The sequence below is a fragment of the Pseudopipra pipra genome, chromosome 29 (genome assembly GCF_036250125.1).
Source record: "Pseudopipra pipra isolate bDixPip1 chromosome 29, bDixPip1.hap1, whole genome shotgun sequence".
Lineage (NCBI taxonomy): Eukaryota > Metazoa > Chordata > Aves > Passeriformes > Pipridae > Pseudopipra > Pseudopipra pipra.
Window position 1 is genome coordinate 2,309,924 of NC_087577.1, and position 20,258 is coordinate 2,330,181.

General features: G+C 54.9%; 2 protein-coding genes across 6 annotated transcripts; one reads left to right on the forward strand and one right to left on the reverse strand.

Moving 5' to 3' along the window:
- The first annotated feature begins 2 nt into the window (after positions 1 to 2).
- On the forward strand, positions 3 to 3,460 carry CHRNB2 (cholinergic receptor nicotinic beta 2 subunit). The gene is made up of 6 exons (XM_064638586.1): positions 3 to 428; positions 892 to 1,037; positions 1,137 to 1,181; positions 1,468 to 1,577; positions 1,683 to 2,643; positions 3,204 to 3,460. Exons 1-6 carry the CDS (start codon positions 386 to 388, stop codon positions 3,372 to 3,374), a joined length of 1,476 nt encoding a protein of 491 aa, XP_064494656.1. The 5' UTR covers positions 3 to 385; the 3' UTR covers positions 3,375 to 3,460.
- A 1,827-nt stretch (positions 3,461 to 5,287) lies between these two features.
- Positions 5,288 to 18,831, reverse strand: ADAR (adenosine deaminase RNA specific). 5 transcript variants are annotated; one of them, XM_064638553.1, is made up of 15 exons: positions 18,611 to 18,829; positions 14,640 to 16,130; positions 13,163 to 13,349; positions 12,934 to 13,082; positions 12,387 to 12,528; positions 11,978 to 12,195; positions 11,596 to 11,752; positions 10,415 to 10,586; positions 9,716 to 9,809; positions 8,283 to 8,411; positions 8,045 to 8,178; positions 7,407 to 7,589; positions 6,846 to 6,958; positions 6,342 to 6,469; positions 5,288 to 6,043 (listed from the first exon to the last, which is right to left on the reverse strand). In XM_064638553.1, exons 1-15 carry the CDS (start codon positions 18,736 to 18,738, stop codon positions 5,803 to 5,805), a joined length of 3,666 nt encoding a protein of 1,221 aa, XP_064494623.1. In that variant the 5' UTR covers positions 18,739 to 18,829; the 3' UTR covers positions 5,288 to 5,802. The 5 variants fall into 5 exon arrangements, with proteins under 5 accessions (XP_064494623.1, XP_064494624.1, XP_064494626.1 ...); XM_064638554.1 differs by lacking the exon at positions 18,611 to 18,829 and adding an exon at positions 17,784 to 17,941; XM_064638556.1 differs by lacking the exon at positions 18,611 to 18,829 and having other exon boundaries at positions 14,640 to 15,928; positions 16,039 to 16,126.
- Positions 18,832 to 20,258: the final 1,427 nt, after the last annotated feature.

The following is a 20,258-nucleotide window of genomic DNA, read 5'->3' on the forward strand; positions in this document are numbered from 1 at the left end:
CTGAAGCCCGGAGGAGTCCTGGTGCCTGGGCCCCCCCTCCCGGTGCACGGTGGATCCCAGGGGGACTCCGGTCTCGGGATCCGCCCGCGGGTTCTCCCCCTGCTTCCCCCGCGCTCGGTTCCCCGCCCGCTGCAGGGACCCCGCTGGAGCAGCCCGGACCCTCCGCCGCGTCCCGGGGGCGGAGGGGGGGCGGCCCCGGGGCCGGTGACGGCGGCGGTGACGGCGGCGGAGCAGGGAGCGCGGGGCGGCCCCGGCGCAGCGCCCGGCACCGCCTCCCACCCGGGGCCGCCCCGCCCGGGCCGCCGCCGGCTCCAGCACCGCGGACAGCGCCCGGACAGCACCGCGGACAGCGCCAGGCACCGGCGGCGGCATCGGGGCCGCCCCCATGGCGCTGCTCCGCGTCCTCTGCCTGCTCGCCGCGCTCAGACGTGAGTGCCGGGGGTCGGGGGGGTGGGTACCGGCACAGGACCGGGCCGGGCCCGGGGGCTGCGCTTGTTGCACGGGACCGCTCGGCACAGACCCGGTACAGACCCGGTACCGGCCTCGGTGCCGCTGGCACTCCCCGACCCCCTCAGGGCTCTGTGGGGCCTCGTCGGGGGTGGGCAGGGACGGGCAGGGACGGGGGAGAGGGTGTCATGGACGGACAGGGACAGGAGGGACAGGCAAGGGAGGCCAGAGGGGAGCCCCCAGCCCTGCCCGGATCTCCCTCCGAGCTGCTCGTCCCCAGGCACTGCCGTCCCTTGGGCCCCTCCTCCATCCCTCCCTGTCCCTCCTCACTCCTTGTCCGGCGATGACACCCGCGCCCTCTCACCCCACCACCCCGAGCCCCGGGCCAGGCATAGGCTCTGTCCCCGGCCCCTGTGCCGGGCGCTCAGGCTGTGCCCCACCCAGGGAGCCTGGGCACAGACACAGAGGAGCGGCTGGTGGAGTATCTGCTGGACCCCGCGCGGTACAACAAATTGATCCGGCCGGCAACCAACGGCTCCGAGCTGGTGACCGTGCAGCTCATGGTGTCGCTGGCGCAGCTCATCAGCGTGGTGAGTTGACCAGGGCTCTGCTCCCCCACCTGCTGGGGAAGAGAGGGGGTCCTGAACCCCCCCAGCGCCCCAAATGACTGCCCCCTTCTCTCTCTGCAGCATGAGCGGGAACAGATTATGACCACGAACGTCTGGCTGACCCAGGTGGGCACCCTGGACTTCGCTGTGGCCCTGGGATTCCCCCCCCCCCCCCGCATCCTGCCCTGGGCCCCCCTGCACTGGGACACCCAGTGTCTACCCTGACTCAAGACTTCCCATCCCCCTGCCCACCCCTGTCACGGGGACCCCCAGTATACCCTATGTGGGACCCTAATGCTCACCCTGCCCTGCCCCAGCCCCCCATTCCTCCTGTGTTGGGCCCTCATGTCCCCTCTGCCCTGTCCCCCCCTCCACCCTGTGGCCGGGCTGGGCTGATGGCCCCTGTCCCCAGGAGTGGGAGGACTATCGCCTCACCTGGAAGCCGGAGGACTTTGACAACATGAAGAAGGTCCGCCTGCCCTCCAAGCACATCTGGCTGCCTGATGTGGTGCTTTACAACAAGTAGGTGGTTTTTGGGGGAGGCTGGGCATGCCCCGACCCCACGCAGGGCCAGGGGCTATGTCAGGCTGGGCACCCCCAGGACTGACAGCACATCTCTCTGCCCAGTGCCGATGGGATGTATGAGGTGTCCTTCTACTCGAACGCCGTGATCTCCTACGATGGCAGCATCTTCTGGTTGCCGCCCGCCATCTACAAGAGCGCCTGCAAGATCGAGGTGAAGCATTTCCCCTTCGACCAGCAGAACTGCACCATGAAGTTCCGCTCCTGGACCTATGACCGCACTGAGATTGACCTGGTACTGAAGAGCGAGGTGGCCAGCCTGGATGACTTCACGCCCAGTGGTGAGTGGGACATTGTGGCGCTGCCAGGGCGGCGCAACGAGAACCCTGAAGACTCCACCTACGTGGACATCACCTACGACTTCATCATCCGTCGCAAGCCGCTCTTCTACACGATCAACCTCATCATCCCCTGTATCCTCATCACCTCCCTGGCCATCCTTGTCTTTTACCTCCCGTCCGACTGTGGGGAGAAGATGACACTCTGCATCTCCGTCCTGCTTGCCCTCACTGTCTTCCTCCTGCTCATCTCCAAGATCGTGCCACCCACCTCGCTGGACGTGCCGCTGGTGGGCAAGTACCTCATGTTCACCATGGTGCTGGTGACCTTCTCCATTGTCACCAGTGTCTGCGTCCTCAACGTGCACCACCGCTCACCCACCACGCACACCATGCCACCCTGGGTCCGCACCCTCTTCCTCCACAAGCTCCCAGTGCTGCTTTTCATGAAGCAGCCGCGGCAGAACTGCGCCCGCCAGCGCCTGCGCCAGCGCCGACACACCCAGGAGCGCGCAGCCGCCACCACCCTCTTCCTCCATGCTGGCACCCGCACCTGCGCCTGCTACGCCAACCCTGGCACTGCCAAGGCCGAGGGGCTCAACGGCTACCGGGAGCGGCAGGGGCAGGCACCGGCCCCCGCACCCAGCTGCAGCTGTGGGCTGGAGGAGGCGGTGGACGGCGTGCGCTTCATTGCTGACCACATGCGCAGTGAGGACGATGACCAGAGCGTAAGTCGAGGGATGCACCTGGAGATGGGCAGGGCTCAGGGTAGGTGGGCAGAGTGATGGGGTGCAGACAGAGCTGTGGGGTGCAGGAGGGCCATGGGGTGGAGAATGTGTGCTGGCTTGTGGCTGCTCCACGGGAAGGGATGTGCACAAGCACCAAGAGGGTCCCTGCCTAGATGTATCACAGCCTCTGCCTGGGCAGAGGGTCCTACGCTGGTCTCCGACCCACCACTGCAGCCCCAGACTGAAGCAGCTGCTCTAGAAAACCAGGAGGGTGCCAGGAGACCTAGCCCTGTATGGTACTGTGTGGTTGCAGATCTTGGCAGAGTCCCCATCCTGACTCTGCTCACGGGGGAGATGAGATTCCTGGGCTCAGCAGTGCTGGTGGCAGCGGGGGGAACGAGCCCCGTGGGGCCTAGAGCAGGCTTGCAGGCAGCCCAAGGAGCTGCATCGCTGAGGGAGCAGACTTGGGGCTCTGAGGAGCTGCCAAACTCCCAGTCCAGGCAGTGACGGGTGATGCCCAAGGCCCAGCCTGACCTGGCCTTTCTCCCGGCCCTGCGCAGGTGAGCGAGGACTGGAAGTACGTGGCCATGGTCATCGACCGCCTCTTCTTGTGGATCTTCGTCTTCGTCTGTGTCTTTGGTACCGTTGGCATGTTCCTCCAGCCCCTCTTCCAGAACTACACCACCAACTCCCTGCTGCAGCTTGGCCAGGGCACCCCCACCTCCAAATAGCACGGGGAACAGCCGGTCCCAGGGCCAGAGGGCCGGGTGCTGGGCTCAGGCAGCCCCTGCAAACCAATAAATACTCACAAAGGACAGGGTTGGTGCCATCTGGTGTCATTTCATACTGTTCTGTGCTCTGTGTCCAGAGGGAGCAGGATGCACTCAGGGTCAGGGGGCCTCTGGCTGCCCATGACTGATGTAAGAGGACAGGGAGAAACTGGCTCTGGAAGAGGAAAATCCCAATTGCCAAGGGAGAGAGCTCCATGGGGACATGCCCAGTGCTCTCCTCTGCTCCTAGGAGCATCAGCCACTCCCTGTACCTCACCCTGCCAGGCCATGCAGAGCCAGAGCCCCAGTGGGCAGCCCTTGGCCCCTGCCTGGCCCTGCCAACCCCTGTGCCATTCCTGGGACTCCCAGGAGCCTGGCAGAGCCTCACTGACAGGGAAGGAACACAGGCATGGGGAGAGGGATGGAGCTGCTCAGCCTTGGCTCCTCGAGGTGAGCACATCGACCAGGCAGGAGGAGGCTATTTTTAGGTCCTACCTGCAGGCAGGGCCAGGGCAGCGAGTGCCAGGGGCTGCTCCAGCTCTGCCACTGTCCTTTGCTCCACTCCAGGCTCAGTGCTCTGGAGCCAAGAGCAGATACAAGATGCAAGGAAAGGGAAAATACAATTAATCAACACGAGCTGGGAGCTGGTGGCAGCCGGGCCCCGCCGTGGGTCACTGGGCTGGCGGCTGTGGCTGGGCCGGCAGCACTCCCTGCGCTCCCCTGGCTGGCAGGAATTGGCCTCATCAGGGAAAACTGAAATGGAGTGTTTGCTATAAATACCACTAATCCCTGTGCCTGGGGGGAGCAGGGCTGGCAGGGCCTGGCAGCACACAGGGCCGGGGGAAGCTGCACGCTAGAAATTAATTTAAATCCCAGCATTTCACCCAGCCTGAGAAATCCCAGCTGTTCCAGCTGCTGGTCCTGGAGCTCCTGCTCTCAGGGTGCACCCCAGTACTTAAATGTATTAGGAGCTTTGCCCTTAAAACAGCCCGATACCAGGGGCTTGTCCCACTTCATCCCACCTTTGTGTTCCCTCTGCTCTTGGTCCAGTCTTGGGTCAGTGCAGCACAGGGGGGTCCTGCTGCACCCCAATAGGGACTGGAGTCCTGGGAGGGTGTGGGGAGCACAACAGGAGCCCCAGTAGCCTCAGGTACAGCACCCTGGACAGCCACAGACGGAAGAGCCTCCAGCTCTGTCCTTGTGCTGTTGCTGCCCTTCTCCATGCCGAGGCAGTTCCACCCCTTACAGCTCTGTGTTTGAGGGCAGTTGCAGACAGGCTGGACCTATGACAGCCAGACTTCCAGCACTGACCCTGCTTGGCCCCAGCCCGGCTGCCTCTGGCTGTCCTGTGGAGATTCACAGCCAGAGTTGGGGCCTTGCTCCCAGACTCAGGGTTTCTTCTCCTCATTTTGGGCTGCACTTCCATGCCCACAGCTCTTTGGTCTCTGTCCTAGTTACTAGTGTCATCTCTCACCTCAGGCAAAGCTGGCATAGGCCATGCACAGGGAAAGGGGCTGCTCCAACAGCTTCTCACCTTCCACCAGCACATCTGGCATGTGGTTCAGCTCAGACACACAACAGGGCCCGCAGCCACCACTGGCCTCCTGAGACTAGAAAAGAGACATGCCATCCTAGAGGCAGCATTGGGGAAGGAGCTGGGAGAACCCTGCCCCTGTATTTCCAGGCTGGCCCAAGCCCTCGGAGGGCTCAGCTCTGCCCAGTGAGCCCCTCGCTTGAGGCAAGAGGCTCAATTCCAAACTGCCACAGCTCTACCCAGCTTCCTTGATTGTTTAGCAAATGCTATCACACCTCTGTCCCTCTCCAAACTCCACCCCAGGCCCCTCTTCCCCTCAGCAGAAATCAACACACCCATGGCCAATACTACAGAAATTTGTTATTAATGGAGAATGTTATACTAGTCCTGCTGTGGCTTGCAGAGGTCAGTCCTGTGTCCCAGCTTGGCCAGGCTACCAGTCACCTTCCAACAGAGACAGAGAAAACCAGCCAGGCAGCTTGTTTGGTTTTTTTTTTTCCTCAAAAGAGAAAATTTGTCTCAAAACCTGCCAGAGGGATCTCCAGTGTACGGTTCAAAGGTTTCAAGCTCACAGTCTGAGAATCCCTTTGGTTTATTGTGCCTTCTTTTAAAAACAAAAAAAGGGGAGACAAAACTACAAAAGCTAAGGGGGACTGAGCCTGCCCTCACTTTAAAAAAAGGAGAATAATTTACATGCACATTTTAAAAAGGCAGGGTCTGAGGGTCAGGGAGGAGGCAGCCAGGCCTATGGGGAAACTGCTGCACGCTCCTGACTCCACTCCAAGAAGGTGGTGGTGGAAGAAGAACAAGTACAGACTGTGTACATTCACCTCCCACTCCTTGCAGGGCGCTTCCCTATGTATCAAGGACAGAGAAATTCTCCTCCTCTTGGGGTTTGCGGATCCAGCTGCCATAGCCCAGCTCTTCCAGCGTGCTGAAGAAGCACTGCTTGGCTGCCTGGTACAGCGTGGCTGCCTCCTTGGCATCTGAGTACACAGAGAGCTTCAGCAGGTCTTCACGGTTGTTCTTGGCACACAGCTGCTGGAACAAGGTGAACATTTTCCTCTTGGACACACGAGACACTTCCAGCTTTGGGCTGAGAAGGAAGACACAGGCAGCAATGAAGGACATGACACTCAGAAGAGCCAAGAGGAACACAGGGCTTGGGGAAAATCCCACGATGGGGGAACTCTGGGCTCAGCAGGGCTCTGTGGTAGGGTCCAGGCTGGGCAGCTTTTGGTTTCCTTCAGGAGTGCTTGCTCATGTCCGTTTGAAATTCCTCCCTCCAGCCCTCCCCACGTGTAGGGTGCTGTAACAGCGCAGTGTACTCTCCACCTCAGAGTTGCCCCCCTTTCCCCAGCAAGAAAAGCAGTGTCAGGAAAGGCTCTTCTTACCCATCTACTTTCCCTTTGGTGCCATCCAAGACTTCAACTTCGCTTGCATCAGCAAGACACCAGTTCACTGATGACTCCTTGGTCTTGCCCGTCTGCCTGGCAGAGTCGTACACACTGACTCGCCCAACCTGCGGGAGAGCCAGGAGGGTTCCTTAGCCTGGTCCTCTTGCCCCCTCCATCCCCCACAGGTTCAGCTCATCCTAAACTTTAGAGAGCAGCAAGAATGAGGTTCTTACTAAGCTGAAGGTTACAGGGGCAACTCTGGTGTCCTTTCTGCCAGACCAAGACATTGCTAGTAAACCCCAAACTGCGGGGTGACAAAGAGGGAAGGTTCTTGGGGTTGCCCTGTGCAGGGCCAGGAGTTGGACTCGATGTGGCATTGTGGGTCCCTCCCAACTCAGGATATCCCAAGACTGCTGCCTAGTGACCCCCTTGCAGAGTGCCTTGGGACTCCAGAACCCACAGGCAGAGGAACGGGGTGAAGAGGTGCCACAGCTGCAGTACCTCAGGATGGTTAATGTGATATGGAGCCTGGAGCTTTTCCTTTAGTATGTTCCCATCCCTCGCCACGCGGCAGCAGATGGCACGGGTCAAGTGACCCTGACTGTACAGGTAACCTGTGGAGATAGAGGTGAAGGTGTTAAGAAACAGGATGGCACAGGTGATGGACTAGCCAAGCCCTGAGAGCCACAGCACTGCTCACAGGCTCCTGAAAGTCCATGGCACGTGGATCAGCACAGCTATGTGTACCCTGGGTTTGTAAGACATAGGTTTACAGACTACATTTCTCTCTGAAGACATAAACATACAGTTTTTGTCTCACTCTCCTAGATCACACGTGCCTCCTAAAAATCCAGAACCTCAGAGAGAAACCCACTCCACCCACAGCATGAAATCCACAGACTCCCTTTTCACTTCCCAACAGCTCTGCCAAGAATGACGTTTCAGTCTGTTACTCCTACAGCTTCCACAAACAGACTTTGCCATCACACAGGGGAGGGAGGTGAGTTGTCACTGCAGCCCATTTGTACCACCCCACTCCCGAAAGGTCGGAGGATCTCGCACCGAGCGTGACAGAGCTGAGATAAACTGGCTCCAGGAAGTGTGACAGCAGTGCCCCTTGCAAGCCAAGTATATTCCAGCGCAAGATTTTGTCACTGCAGGACATGGTTCGTAACCGCTCCCCGTGCTGGATCCCATCCCACGTGGGCACAATGTCACTTGACTCCACGGGAATGGTACCTTCCCCTGCACGAGAGAAAAGAAAGCTTTTCTGTACAGAGTCAGATATTCAGTAAATCAAACCCCATCAGAAACCGCACAAGAATCTTCTGGATACCCAGAGTGACCTCTGAGTCTGACATCAGGTTCGGGGAACAATCTGGCATTCAGTATTGAATACACATGAGTAATTTTCAGCATGGCTGAAGCAGAATAGAACAGTGCTTGAAAAAGAGGGCAGAGACATAGGAGTTTTGCAGCAAACTTCAGCTGCAAATTTCACAAGTATGGCAGTTCCAACGGGCAGAGCTGGGAAAGGGAAGGGACTCTAATGCTCTTCCATCCATCCACCTCCTTTGGTTCCTGAGTGCTTCAGATTCCACAAGAGCACACAGAGAGGGGCAAGGAAGCTCTGGAGCACCAGAAAGGCTCAGAGGAGAGGACTGGAGCCATCCCACCATGCAGGGAGTGATTGCACTCACCATTCTCCACCTTGGTCCGCAGCTTGCCTTGCTTGGGGTTCTCAAAGAGAGGCTGGTGCTGGGGCTGCCCCACCACGCTCGCCTGGTCGCTGCAGGATTTATCAAAGAGGGCTCCGTCTCCACACGGGGCTGTGCTAGAAAACAAACCCTCCCCCATTAGCACTGACTGTCAGGAAACAGCCAGGGCCGGGGGGTGACAGTGCTGCTGACACAGGTCACCCAATCCCTCCCCACAAACCTGACATAGAGGTGAAAGGTAACACTGCTCTTTATTCTGAGCCTCTTTCCTCCCGCTGGCTCAAAAATGCTCTCTTCTGAAGAGGAAGGATTAGACAGGTCATACTTCATCAGCTCACTGTAGAGAAACCTGAAAAGAACACCATCCTGTCAAAAGGCTGCTCTGGTCCTCAGACAAGGAGTGCTTCAATCGACAGGCATGTTCCCACATCCCACTAGGAGCTGTAGCCAAGGAGGCTTGGGAGGCCAGCAAACAGTGCTCGATGCACAAAAAGGGCAAAAAGTCCAGCAGATTTTCTGCCACGAAGAGGACAAGTGGTAGAAAAGCACTATCCTGTCCAGGGAGCAGGGGGAATCACTGGCAGGAGAGGAAGGAGCCTGGCTGGCTGCTGCTTGCATGCATCTGTTCCCAGTGTGAAGAAGACTTCAAGGTCTTCAACCAGCACCTTTAATCAGCACCAAGTTTGTGTTAAGAGTAAATGGCCCTGTGGGTAGCTGAACTCAAAGTGGTATTACCACAACCCCATAAGGGTCTTTTACGGCTGCTTCTGGACAGGGAAAAACCTCGAGGTCTCCAATACAGTGTCAAGGACTAAAGAAAAACTGCAGCTTCCTAGAGAGTCCTTGAGCAGAGCCTGTGCAGGGACTGATTTCGCAAGGAGAAGTGGAGCATGTTGACAGGCTCTGCTATGCCAGAGCAGCCACCGCTGTCAAGATTAACAGCTGAGACAGACATTAAGCGAGACACAATCCTGATTCATCACTTCCCAGGGACCTGCCCTCAACACTTTCCCTTGCTGAGGAATGCAGAGCACAGCAGCAGCTCATGAAGGCTTGAAGGAAGCAGCTGGCTTTGCTGTACAGAACTGAAGGGCAAACACTGAACATGCAGTCCAGCTTCATCTCACTTCAGTTTTTAAAAACTAAGTGTCACAGTGAGTGTTTATACAGAGAAGACAACTGTGCAGTTTAGTTGGGAAAACCCTTTACAACCTCTGAAAAAGGACTGCTGACTTATCAAGGCAAACAAATGCAGTATGTTTTCCTGAATCCTTCTATACCCAGACCCAGAAAGGCCAGGAGAGGACCCAGCCTGCAGTGCTTGGCTGGTGGTGGGAGCTGTGCTGAGGCTGGAGAGCACCCTGCACGATGGTCCAGTAGCCTCAGCAGGAGGCCCTATTTTAATAACTTTGGATGCAGCCCTTGGGCTCCTGGCAATTCTCCCATTCAGTACTAATTTGGGCACCACTCAGGCATGGCCCCTTCTTATCAGAAATAACTTCCCTCTTTTTAACAACACGTGGATAAACAGTGTCAGAGGATCACTGCACCTCTCAGTGCAGTAAGGAACTGTTTCAGCTTCACCCCTCCAGAATGGGTCAGCATCTCCTGGTAGGCCTCTCTCCATTTCCTTTGGATTTCCCCTTTTCTCACCTCACAAAGCCTCTTCGAGAAATGATTTCTGCATGACAATCATTTACTGTCTCCCCCTTCAAGCTCAGCTCTTCTCCTTTCACACAACGATTACCTGAAATAAATAAATAAATAAATAACAGGGCAAGTGTCAAAGTCAAGACACAGCTTCAGAGACAGAGGGAGAGGTTCATCTTGCGTCAAGTCTTACTTCTTTGGGCTCTTGAGCAGCAGCAGCACCCTGGCTATTAAATCATTATCTTGATCCAAGCAGTTAGGAAAATAAAGGGAAAAAAGCACACACCACTTTAGGGACAGACAGACTAAAAGTGCCACAGGTTTAGGGGCACTGACCCTTGATGAGGGCTTTGCAGCCCACCACTCCTGGTAGAAGGCTGGCAGCTAAGTAGGGAGGGAGATAAGGTACATGCAGCTGTGAGAAGCTGGGGGATCGTGTGCTGTACCACAGGAGGAATCCACGCTCTGATGCACAGACTAGCATGCAGCAATGCAAGTAAAGATTAAGAGCAATACAGCTGCAGGCACATTTGCTTTGTTCTCTCTCTTTAACTAGATCGCTTTTGACACCACTTGAGCCCTGGGAACATTTTGTGCCCTCTCTGAAGAGGCCCACAGTCACAGCCATTTCTGAGCCGTGGCTGACAGGAAATCTAGCATGGAAATGAGAGTTCAGAGTGTGCTGGAGGAAGCTGTTCATACCTGTTCCGATGCTGACCACCACTCCCAAGCCCTTATTTGCTCTCCTCATGACGATGGCAGCCAGGATCTTGCGCCCGAGCAGACTGTGCTGGATGCGAGCGGTGAGGCTGTTGAAGCGCTGGTGGCTCAGCATGGCCATCTGATCGTGCAGGGTGCTGCCACTCACAGGGAGCTGGGGTGGGGACACACCACCACAGATCATGAGCAGGCCACACAACACCACAGCTCAAGGAGTAACTAACCCAAAGTGCAGCTTTCCAAGGAGAGGACAGAACGCAGAAAACACGAGCTTTGGGCAGTGTGGTTTGGAGCTGTTACACGGACACTTCTGTGTCAAGGGGTGCGCGAACTTCTTTTGGGTATTTCTGGGAAAACCTCGTCCAAGGCTTTCAATTCTGCTCTGGCCACATCAGAGACAGCAGCAAGCTGTCTTCCTGGCATCAAGAGGCACAGGCTGAGGAATGGCCCCCCGAGAATGCCAGGGAAAATCCACAGCGCAAAGGAACAAACCCATCCCGCCTGTTCCCAGAGACTCAGCCAAGGAAATCTGCTCCTGGCTTTGGAGGAACTCCTCCTCCGGCTGCCTGTGAGGAGAGTGCACAGTCACTCTCATTGCAGACGGACTCACCTCCTCCAGCACTGCTGACTGACAAAATTTTCCCTGATGGCTTTGCTATTTAGAGCCCCAGCTGCTGTGCTCAGCTGTGTCGGCTGGAATGCGGCTTTTCAGAGATCACAATGCTCTAAGGGCGATTTAAAGCAGCCCAGGTTTGGGACAAGCCATCCTGACACAACGGACAGTTTTGCTTATCTTATCTGATACACGAGTCTTTATGAGCTGACACACCATTTTTAAAGCAGCACGAAGGGGTTTGAAAGTAATAAAAAAAGTCACATAATTAAAAATGAGCATGTTCCTACTCTACCACAGGAACACACTTGAGTAGCTGGAGGAAGAATTTGATGATAATTTAGCCCTAAAGCAGAGGCCAGCAGGACAGAAGGATAGGCCTGCGCCCTGAGGAAACATCTAACCCACTTCAGGAAAACCACATCAGCTTATCTACAGCTGCAGAGAACAAAGACATCACAGTTGATTTTGAAGGCACTTTTCTGCTGGACTGAAGGGAGGAGGACAGGCAGGGCTACAAACACAGTCCCACCTGTGGCAGAAGATTTACCTCAGTGATGTTCATCCCTTCCATGCGCTCCACCTTCTCCGACTCCCCGATCAGGACTCGCAGCGCTGCATCCGCTGCCTCCTGCTTGCCCTGCTTTTTGCTGTGTGCAGTCACAGCTGGGAACCAGCGGCCTCCAACCTTCGCCTGATAGACAAACCTATGAAGAAACCAAGAAACCTGTGCATTTGAGTCTGGTTTTTAAATTCTCCCAGTGGAGAGAGGAGGGGAGTGGAGGGAGCTTATTGTCATCCATTCATAAGGTTTGGCAGAGGGAGCAGCTTGCCCTGTTGCCATCTCAAACTGCAATTTTGATCTTTCTGTCCTTTCTCCAGGACAACCGCAGCAGTGCAAAATTTCCTCCTGGGCAGGTGCAGCTACTTACTTGGGGTCATGGGGAGGTCCTGACTGGTCAATGAGTTTGAACTCTGCAGCAAACCCATTGGAGCGGGCATATTCCAGCAGGCCACTGACAGGACTGACATTAAGATATTTGATGAGCTCCCCAACACCCTTTGCTTTCACCACCTTGGATTCATCTGGAGCGGCAATCCACGGCCCACAGCTGTGCACGGACTGGTCACCGTGGGGCTTCGTGACAGGCTAGAGTGGAGTTAGACAGGAGAAGGTTGTTAAATACTGAGCAGCTGGATTTACGGCAGGTTAAGAGCAGCAGCAAACCTCTGCTAGAGTCAGCATGTGACCTTTTGGGGTGAAATCCAGTGGAATAGGAAATAAAAGACAGGGAACATTCAACTCAAAACGCTTGGGTCTTATAAAGAAGCTCTTTGTACCTGTTCAGGCAAGACATGGGGTACAGACTCTCCAGAAAGAATCTTCACAGCAACTTCTGCTGCCATTTGCTTTGCTCCCTTCTTGCTGTTTCCTACCACAGCAGGGAAAATTTGGTCACCCATTTTCACACAGTAGCTGAACCTGACAGGACATTATAGCACATGAAAAGTGTTAACCATAGGTGTCTCAATCTGGTTATTATCCCCTTTTCCCACTTCCAGATAAATCCTTCTGGCTTATCTCCAATTGAAATCTACCGTTATGGCCCTAAACACTTCCACTAGAGCACCACCAGGTAGGGTACAGGACTGGAACCTGCTTCTGCTCTGGTAGAAGAAACAGCATTTTTTCTCTGAGAAAGGGCATTGCTTTGGGTCTCCTTCTGGAGGCAGATGTCTTGGAGGAGCCATGCCCAGAATCCTTGGATAAGAGGAGCACTCAGCTAGGTCAGTGACAAGTCCAAGAATGTGGGTAGCATGCTGAAGGGTAAGGATAGTGAAGAAAAAGTTTCCATCCTCCTCCAAAGCTGACAAGAATATGCCATACCTAGGATCATGAGGTGGGCCTTCCTGAGACAGCAGCTGGAACTCAATTATGTTCCCTGACTTTTGTCCATACTCCATCAATACGCTGATAGGGTGCTTCCCAGGAAGCAGGCTGAGGGGAGCTGCTGCAGACGGCAGCTCTGGCTCTGGCTGCAAAGAAGACAGAGGAAACCAGTCCCAGACTAAACATTGCCTGAGCAGCCTCACAAGGTAAAGAAAACAGGACTCACCAACTCCAGTTCTGAGCTGTCGGAGGGAAGCGGCTCCTCACATTTAATCCCACTGGGCCTTCCATTCTCCACTTCACTCATCAGGACCTTCATGGCATTGGCTGCTGCCTCCTGTTTAGCCAGTTTTTTGCTCCCTGCTTCTGCTGGTGGGAATTGGCGCCCATTGATCACTGCCTGGAACTTAAACCTTTAAAAAGAGAAAACCAAAGAGGTAAATTGAGAGGCAAAAGTGTGGTCTTCTCAGAGCAGGCAAGTAGGCTGCTCTTGGAACTGAAGGGAGGAGGAACAGCCAGCTCCTGACTGGAAGAGCAAACCCAGGCTGCTGTGTGCAGAAGGCAAACACCAAGGGTACGCCAACAGCGCTGCATCTGAGCCTTGTTTCATCACGTTTCCAGTGCTGTTCATGACAGAGGAACAGCTCCAGGTTTTGTTCTGAAGGAACAGGAGGAATTGCCTTGTTCCACAAGTGTCAGGAACAGGTAATGGCTGTATGCAGACAGCAGTTCTGTTGTGGCTCCTGCCCAGTAATAAGAAAGCTCGAAAGCAGCCTGCGCTGTTTCATCTGCACCTGGTCATTCAGGGTCACTCCTCCCTCTGGCATTCTCCCTGGCTACCCAGGGCATTCACACCATCTCAGAGAGGTGCTGCCTCACATAAACCTCTCGTCTTTGACATTTCTGTCCCTCTCCTTCCCATGAACTCTAACAAAGTTTATCTTCTGTCCTTCAGCCCTGGAAACCTGCTTCCAAGGAGAATGGGTCTAACCAGATCTAGAGAAGGCTTATGGGGCTGAATCCATTCAGATCCCTCCTTAAAACCGAAACAACAAACCCCTGAGACTCTGTCTTTAGAAATGAGGCCAATTTTCCTGTCTAGTGGATCTATTGACATATTCCAGCATAACACATATGGTGCTTTTCACCTCTCCCTGGTGCTCCAGAACAGCCATGATTCTGCAAGGGAAAGCAGGACTCCAGAGACTGACTCCACCAACTCTAGTGCCATGCTATATGTGCTTGGCTCACAGAATCTGCTCTGACCTGCTACATCACAGAAATGTTCAGAGCGGGGCCACCTTGGCTAACTCAGGACACCTGCATCCAAACACTTTGTTCTGAGCTCTTTTTATACCATTTCTAGGGTGAGAACATCTTGAGAGACAGCTCAGAAATACCAGTTTCCCTCTATACGATCAAATTGAAGGCAAGTAATTAAACGAGACGGGACCTAGTGAAGAGATGAATCCCCTCTTCACTACTTGGGATGAGGTGCTGGATTGCCAAAACTGGGCTACCTGGGGTTAAACTTTAGCCTTGTTTTATTTCTTAAGCTGATGTAAGGAATCAACTAGGCTAATCCTTCTGAAATGAAAGAGACATGAATGAGCAGGCCCTTCAGGACAGAGCTGAGAGGGTGAACTTATAAGTCAGATCATTTTAAGCAAAAAGAGCTCAGAAAAGGTAGGACATTTTCTTACCGTGGCTCATGAGAGGGTCCACTCTGCTCCAGCATGATGAACTCACAGTGCTGGTACGTGTACTGGGAATATTCAGTAAGGCCACTCACTGGGTTCTTCTCCTGACAAGCCATCAATTTCTGTACGGGCGTACATGGCAAAGCAGCTTCAAACTGGGCAGCATAACTGGGGGAAGACTGAGAATTCATGACGCATTTTGACTTGTCAGGCTGCTTGTTGATAGTGTTCAGATTATCTGGGATATCATCCGTGGTCCACTTGCCGTTTTCCGAGTTATCATAATTACTCAAACTGGAGAACTCAGGCTTGATGTCCTCAGCTGTGTCCGCTCCCATGTCGCTGCCATTGCCCTGACCAGGCTGCCCCAAAGGCTGCTGTCCATTTTCTACACTTTCTTCTTTTGATGCCATTGCTGCTGGCAAAGCTGCTGTCACCTCCTGGGGACACACAGGGACAGAGGAAGGGGAAGGACCCGACTCAGGAGGTGTGGGATTCACCTTCTGTATTAATGTGCTGGCCTTCAGCCTCATCTGCATCCTCTCACGTTTCCTGTCTGTCAGGGACCACCGTGGGGGGGTTGTGTTCTGCTTGTGGACATCTCCCAGCTTTTCCAGAGCACTGAGAAACGCATTAACGTCCTTGGCCCTTGAAAACCCAATGTTTTTAGCAAGGTTGAGTGCCGTTGTTTCTGGCACGCTGAACAAGTAGTTGCAGATTTTCTCCTTCGTCTCAGCCATCTCTGTGTCTCCTGAGCCAAGTGTGCTCCTCTCTCCTCCTCTGCTCTCACAAGCTGGATCTGTGCAGCCGGCACTGTGGTCAGCAGGGCTTCTCTCCCTCCCTGAGCTGGGGCTGGCAATCCTCCACAGCGGCGGCGTCTCTCCCCCCTTGTGCAACTTGCCTTCTCTGAGGAGTTTATACAAAATGCGGTTGACCTCTTTCTTTTGAGTTTTAAGTTTGTGTGTGAGATCATGAACTGTGCAAGTCCTTCCCTCCCCGAGCTGCCTGAAAATAGTCAGAATTTCTTGTTCGCAGTCTTGCCTGGCAAGAGACAGTCTCTGGAAATTCAGCCTGATAGTGTCAGAGTCTCTCCCTGGGTTCTCCTGAAGACAGTGCTGTGGAGGGCAATACCGTGGTGAATTCCCACGGTATTGCCGCTGACTAGAAAACCTCCAGCCCCCTGCCCTGCCACGGCCAGGCCGATGTGTCCCTGCAGGAGCCGGTGCCACAGTCTCCTCGTGTGGTCCCTGCCCCTGCAGCGGGCAGACCGCAGTGTCCTGCTCTGTCAGGAACTGCTGGTGCAAAAAGGTGCCCTGGTTAGTTTCTTGTGGGGTACAAGGGTGGTTATAAAAACCTCGGGTAGTGCCGGGGTGGTTATGCCTTGCCCGAGTCAGATATGAGCCTCTGCCTCGCCCAGCACCTCTGATCATAGCGCTCCGCTGGGACACGCGGGGGACCCGGGCTGCTGGCACGCCAGGAGTGGAGCTGCCTGTCCTGAGGAGACAAAACAGCAACTCAGGATGCAGTTGTGTTGCAAACAGTTTGATAAAATAATCAAGATTTGATAACATAAAAGAAGTGTTTGTGATTAAAGGTAGAGAAGCACAGTGCACCAGAATTGTTAGGGGCGTTGTGTTTGAAAGAATGGAACCACAGGAATCTCACTGGACCATACAAAGTTGCTTTGAAGTCCCCTGCACTCTCCCTGTCTTGGTCTGGACACTGCCTATCCCAGCTAGTATAGCTAAATAGTATAGACCAACGATTGTTGTAGAATAACACTATATACCTGAAAGAACCAATCATTTCAAAGATTTTCATTCATTTCGTCATCATTTCATTAGACTTAAGAGTGGAGCAGCTGGACCATAACTACTATATAACTAAGTAGAAGAACAGAACTTAGCTAGGCACGACAAGTATAAAAATAAATAGAAGAATAGAAACTTACGTAACTATAAAGTATATAAACTGTACAAATTTTGTTGTTGGGAGAACACGTTTAGGAGGAGCTGATTCCCCCGTGTTCCCAGCGCTGTAATAAAGAAGTGTCACTTAATCACATCAAATTGGTGCTGGATAAGTTTCCTTTATCACATTTGGTGATAGTTACACAACTACAGGATTCCAAAAATGCAGTTTAAACAGCTTCCCTGACACTGAGGCATTTCAAGCATCTTCTCCTTACAAGCCTGTTTTCTACTTTTCTAGGAGTCTTAAATTATTCCTGCAAACATAAACAGCAAACTGTCTGCCCAGCATAGCACCAGCAGGTAAAGTCAACCATGAGAAGCAGCTTTGCCAAGAGCGACCCTCTGCTTCTGTTGGATGAGATTCCAGCACGTGATGTTCAAGATGTGCTTCCCAAACACAGTGAGCTCCACTCCCTCTCTGCCCTGAGGGAGAGAAGAATCTCACACATGCTTTGCAACCTGAGAAACAGAAGCACGAGGAGGTAAGGGAGCATGAGGAGGTGAACTGGAGCAGCTCACGTGGTCAGACAGCAGAGCTGCAACAGGCTCATAATAATTTTCAGATTCATGGCCAAAGAAGTCTGAAACCCCAAGTGTCTTTTTCTCCTTGGGCACTAGATGACCTGTGGAGGTAAAGCATCACACTACACACGCAGATAACATGCACAGAAATTGGGACAGGTGTGCAGCTGGCAACAGTTTTTTTGGACTGCAGCCCAAGTTCCACTCCTATCGCACACAGCTGTGCCGCTCCCCCAGGGTGCAGGACATTAGACTAAACTTTCAATATGCTTTTTAAAAATAAGGAACCCAGCACAGCATATATTCCAATTATTTGACCATAGCTGGCTGTGAAACTGAGAGGATAAAGACATGGAACACGAGACAGGGCCCATCCTGCCTGCTCCCTCATGACCCACCGTCACAGACAGTTCTTCCTATGCCAGTCCCATCTTTATAAAGCTCCCCATCTTCACCAAACACACCCCGAGGCCAACTCAAATTTCCCTTTCACTAAACCGCCTCACTCGGCTGCCACCATGGGACTTATTTTCCAATAAACACGGGGAGCCGGGTTCCTTTCTCCCCAACTCCGAGGGAGCCCCTGCTCAGTGACCTCATTTTACAAGGGCTCTCTGAGTGAAGGGCAGGTTTGGGAAAAAAACTCTCTTACCTCAGCCTCATCCGCACGCCAAATTATTTTATGAGAAAATAAAGAGGAATAAAAAAGAAACCCCCACCCGCAGCTGTGCCGACGAGGGGAGGCGGCGCCGGGCAACCACCGAAGATGGCTGTGAGGCCCATTTCGGTTTCGTTTCCCGCAGCAGCCCCGCCCAAGGCGCTCGCAGCGGGGACTGGCCGAGTTTCGGGCTTTCTCAGACACCGCTTGGCTTTGAGAGCGCTCATGAGGTTCCTTCTCAGCGCCGGAACCTGGGGCGGGAAGGCGAACCCCGTGGGGCAGCTTTCTCCCGGCGCCCGGGAGAGGCAGCCCCGGCACTCGTGGGGTCCCGGTCGGCACAAGGGGGGCGGCTCGGAGAGAAGGGCTGCGGGAACAGCCGTCACCTTCAGCTGCACCCCCAAGGGAGACCCCGGGGACCGCGCAGGGCGGGTGCGACTCACACCCGGGTCACACTCCGTCCCCGTGAGGGCCGAAGGAGTGACGAGGGGCTCGCCCGGACGGCACCGCACGGGAGGGACGGCGAGCACCGAGAGCCGGGATTCGAGGGGAGCGATTTATTCCGCGCGTTCCGCCCCACAGAGCCCGAGCCCGGCAGAGCCCCCTGGGCAGCCGGGACACGGTCCCGCAGCGTTCCGGAAGCCCGCGGGGCCGCTCACGCGCGAGGCTGCAACGCGGCCTAGTCCCGCCGCCTCATCAGGCCCGGTGGCCGCTGCAGGACACACCGCGGGCGGTAGAGACGTCAGGGACCAGGAAGGATCCAGGAGGGCCCCTCGAGGTTCCGGCGGGGCCCGAGGCCGCCCCTCCCCCCCGCGCCCCCTTACCCCGCGGCTGCCGCCGCTGCCGCCGCTGCCGGCGCACAGTGATGACGGCACTGACCCCCGCGCCTGCGCAAGGTGCGGGGGGAGCCGGGCGGACGCCATCTTGACTGGGGGCAAAGCGCGGCCGCCATGTTCGACCAGGGCAGCGCTTGGCGGTGCCGGCGCCTCCGTCCCGGTGGGGCCCGGCTCGGGCGCTCCGCTGTGGGAGAGGCGGCACAACCGCCCCCCCTTCCTCCGGGTTGGGGGCCGCGCCGCTTCCGCTGTGTCCCGGAGTATCGCCTACGCTATAGGAGCGCTGCGCCGAGGCGGCGGCGCACATAGGCCCTACTGCGCATGCGCAGCAAGTATCTCTTCCCCCCCTCCCCCCCCCCCTTTTCTACTCGTTGCTCCCGTTGCTCCCCATTGGCCCTCGGTACCGCGGGGCCTTCGGGGCCTGCGGGGTCTCCCCTCCTACATAGGCCACTCCGTGACCCGTGGGATCCCCATTCTCTGTGGGCCCTCTGTCTGCCGTGTGTCCTTTGGACCCCCTCTTCCCCGTCGGGGCTCCCCCATCCCCCAGTGGTCCCCACCAGAGTCTCTCCCAGAGTGGGGTTCCTCTTTTTTCCACAGGCTCCCCGTTTCCCGTCCGACTGCTGTCACCCCCGGTTTTATGCATGCTTTTTAGTGCTAGAGGTGCCCCGGGTCACGTCCCACCCTGTCCCAGGTTCCTTCTAGGCGGACGGAGACAATTCCCTTCCCCAGCCCCAAACCAGGCGTGGACTCTGCTGCCGGTGGATCCTCCCTTTCCCAGGCGAACACATTCCAAACGAGATCGTGTGAGTTAGAAAACTACCGTCAGAGAACAGATTGTCCCTGTCTGCCGTGTGTCATTTCCTATCTGGCACAGGCACTGCCGGGCTCCCGTGGCTCAGAGGCTGCCAGTGGCTTGGAGCAGCACCTTGGGCACAGGTGCTGCTGTGCCTGTGGGTATGGATTATTCTTAAACCAGAAGGCTTGGGAGCCAAGCTTTCAGATGCACGTCTGGACCAGCCATGGCGGGGTGGGTTCTTCTCCCAGGTAACAAGAGGAAACGGCCTCAGGTTGGACCAGGGGAGGTTTAGATTAGATGTTAGGGAAAAATTCTTCATGGAAGGGGTGTTCAGGCACTGGAGCAGGCTGCTTGGGGCAGTGGTGGAGCCACCATCCCTGTAAGTGTTCAAAAAAGGTATGGATGTGGCAACTGGGGACATGGTTTAGTGGTGGCCTTGGCAGTGCTGGAGTAACAGTTGGGCTCTGATGCCTTAAACTCTATATTATATAAAATTTTAGTTTAGCTCTTTCAGTATATCACCTTTGTATTAGATTCCTAAAGTGTTGTTAAACGTTTCTTGTCAAGAATTCCAACAGACAAAGATTTTAGCAAGGTGAAAAACATCTTATCTGTAGAAAATATACTCAGAATAAGACAGAATAGGATGTAACAGGGTTACACCATTGAATATAACCAAGTCAAAAGTACTCTGAAGCCTTGAAGCTGTTTTAAGAAGGACAGAGATGATGATGAGGAGGAGGATGGGGATCAAGGGGTGGTCATTTTGCGACCACCAACCCAAATTTGGGAGGCGTGGTGAGGGTGGGAGAATGGGAGGAACAGTTTTGGGAATGGGTGTAT

Excerpts from the sequence above, each read along its gene's own strand:
- CHRNB2 (XM_064638586.1), top strand. The coding sequence starts at position 386 with ATGGCGCTGCTCCGCGTCCTCTGCCTGCTCGCCGCGCTCAGAC. Across the intron at positions 429-891 it reads CCTGCTCGCCGCGCTCAGAC|GGAGCCTGGGCACAGACACA; the intron begins GTGAGTGCCGGG and ends TGCCCCACCCAG. Across the intron at positions 2,644-3,203 it reads GTGAGGACGATGACCAGAGC|GTGAGCGAGGACTGGAAGTA; the intron begins GTAAGTCGAGGG and ends GGCCCTGCGCAG.
- ADAR (XM_064638553.1), bottom strand. The coding sequence starts at position 18,738 with ATGGCGGCCGCGCTTTGCCCCCAGTCAAGATGGCGTCCGCCCGGCTCC. Across the intron at positions 12,196-12,386 it reads CCCATGTCTTGCCTGAACAG|CCTGTCACGAAGCCCCACGG; the intron begins GTACAAAGAGCT and ends ACTCCACTCTAG. Across the intron at positions 6,470-6,845 it reads ATCACATTAACCATCCTGAG|GTTGGGCGAGTCAGTGTGTA; the intron begins GTACTGCAGCTG and ends GCTCTCCCGCAG.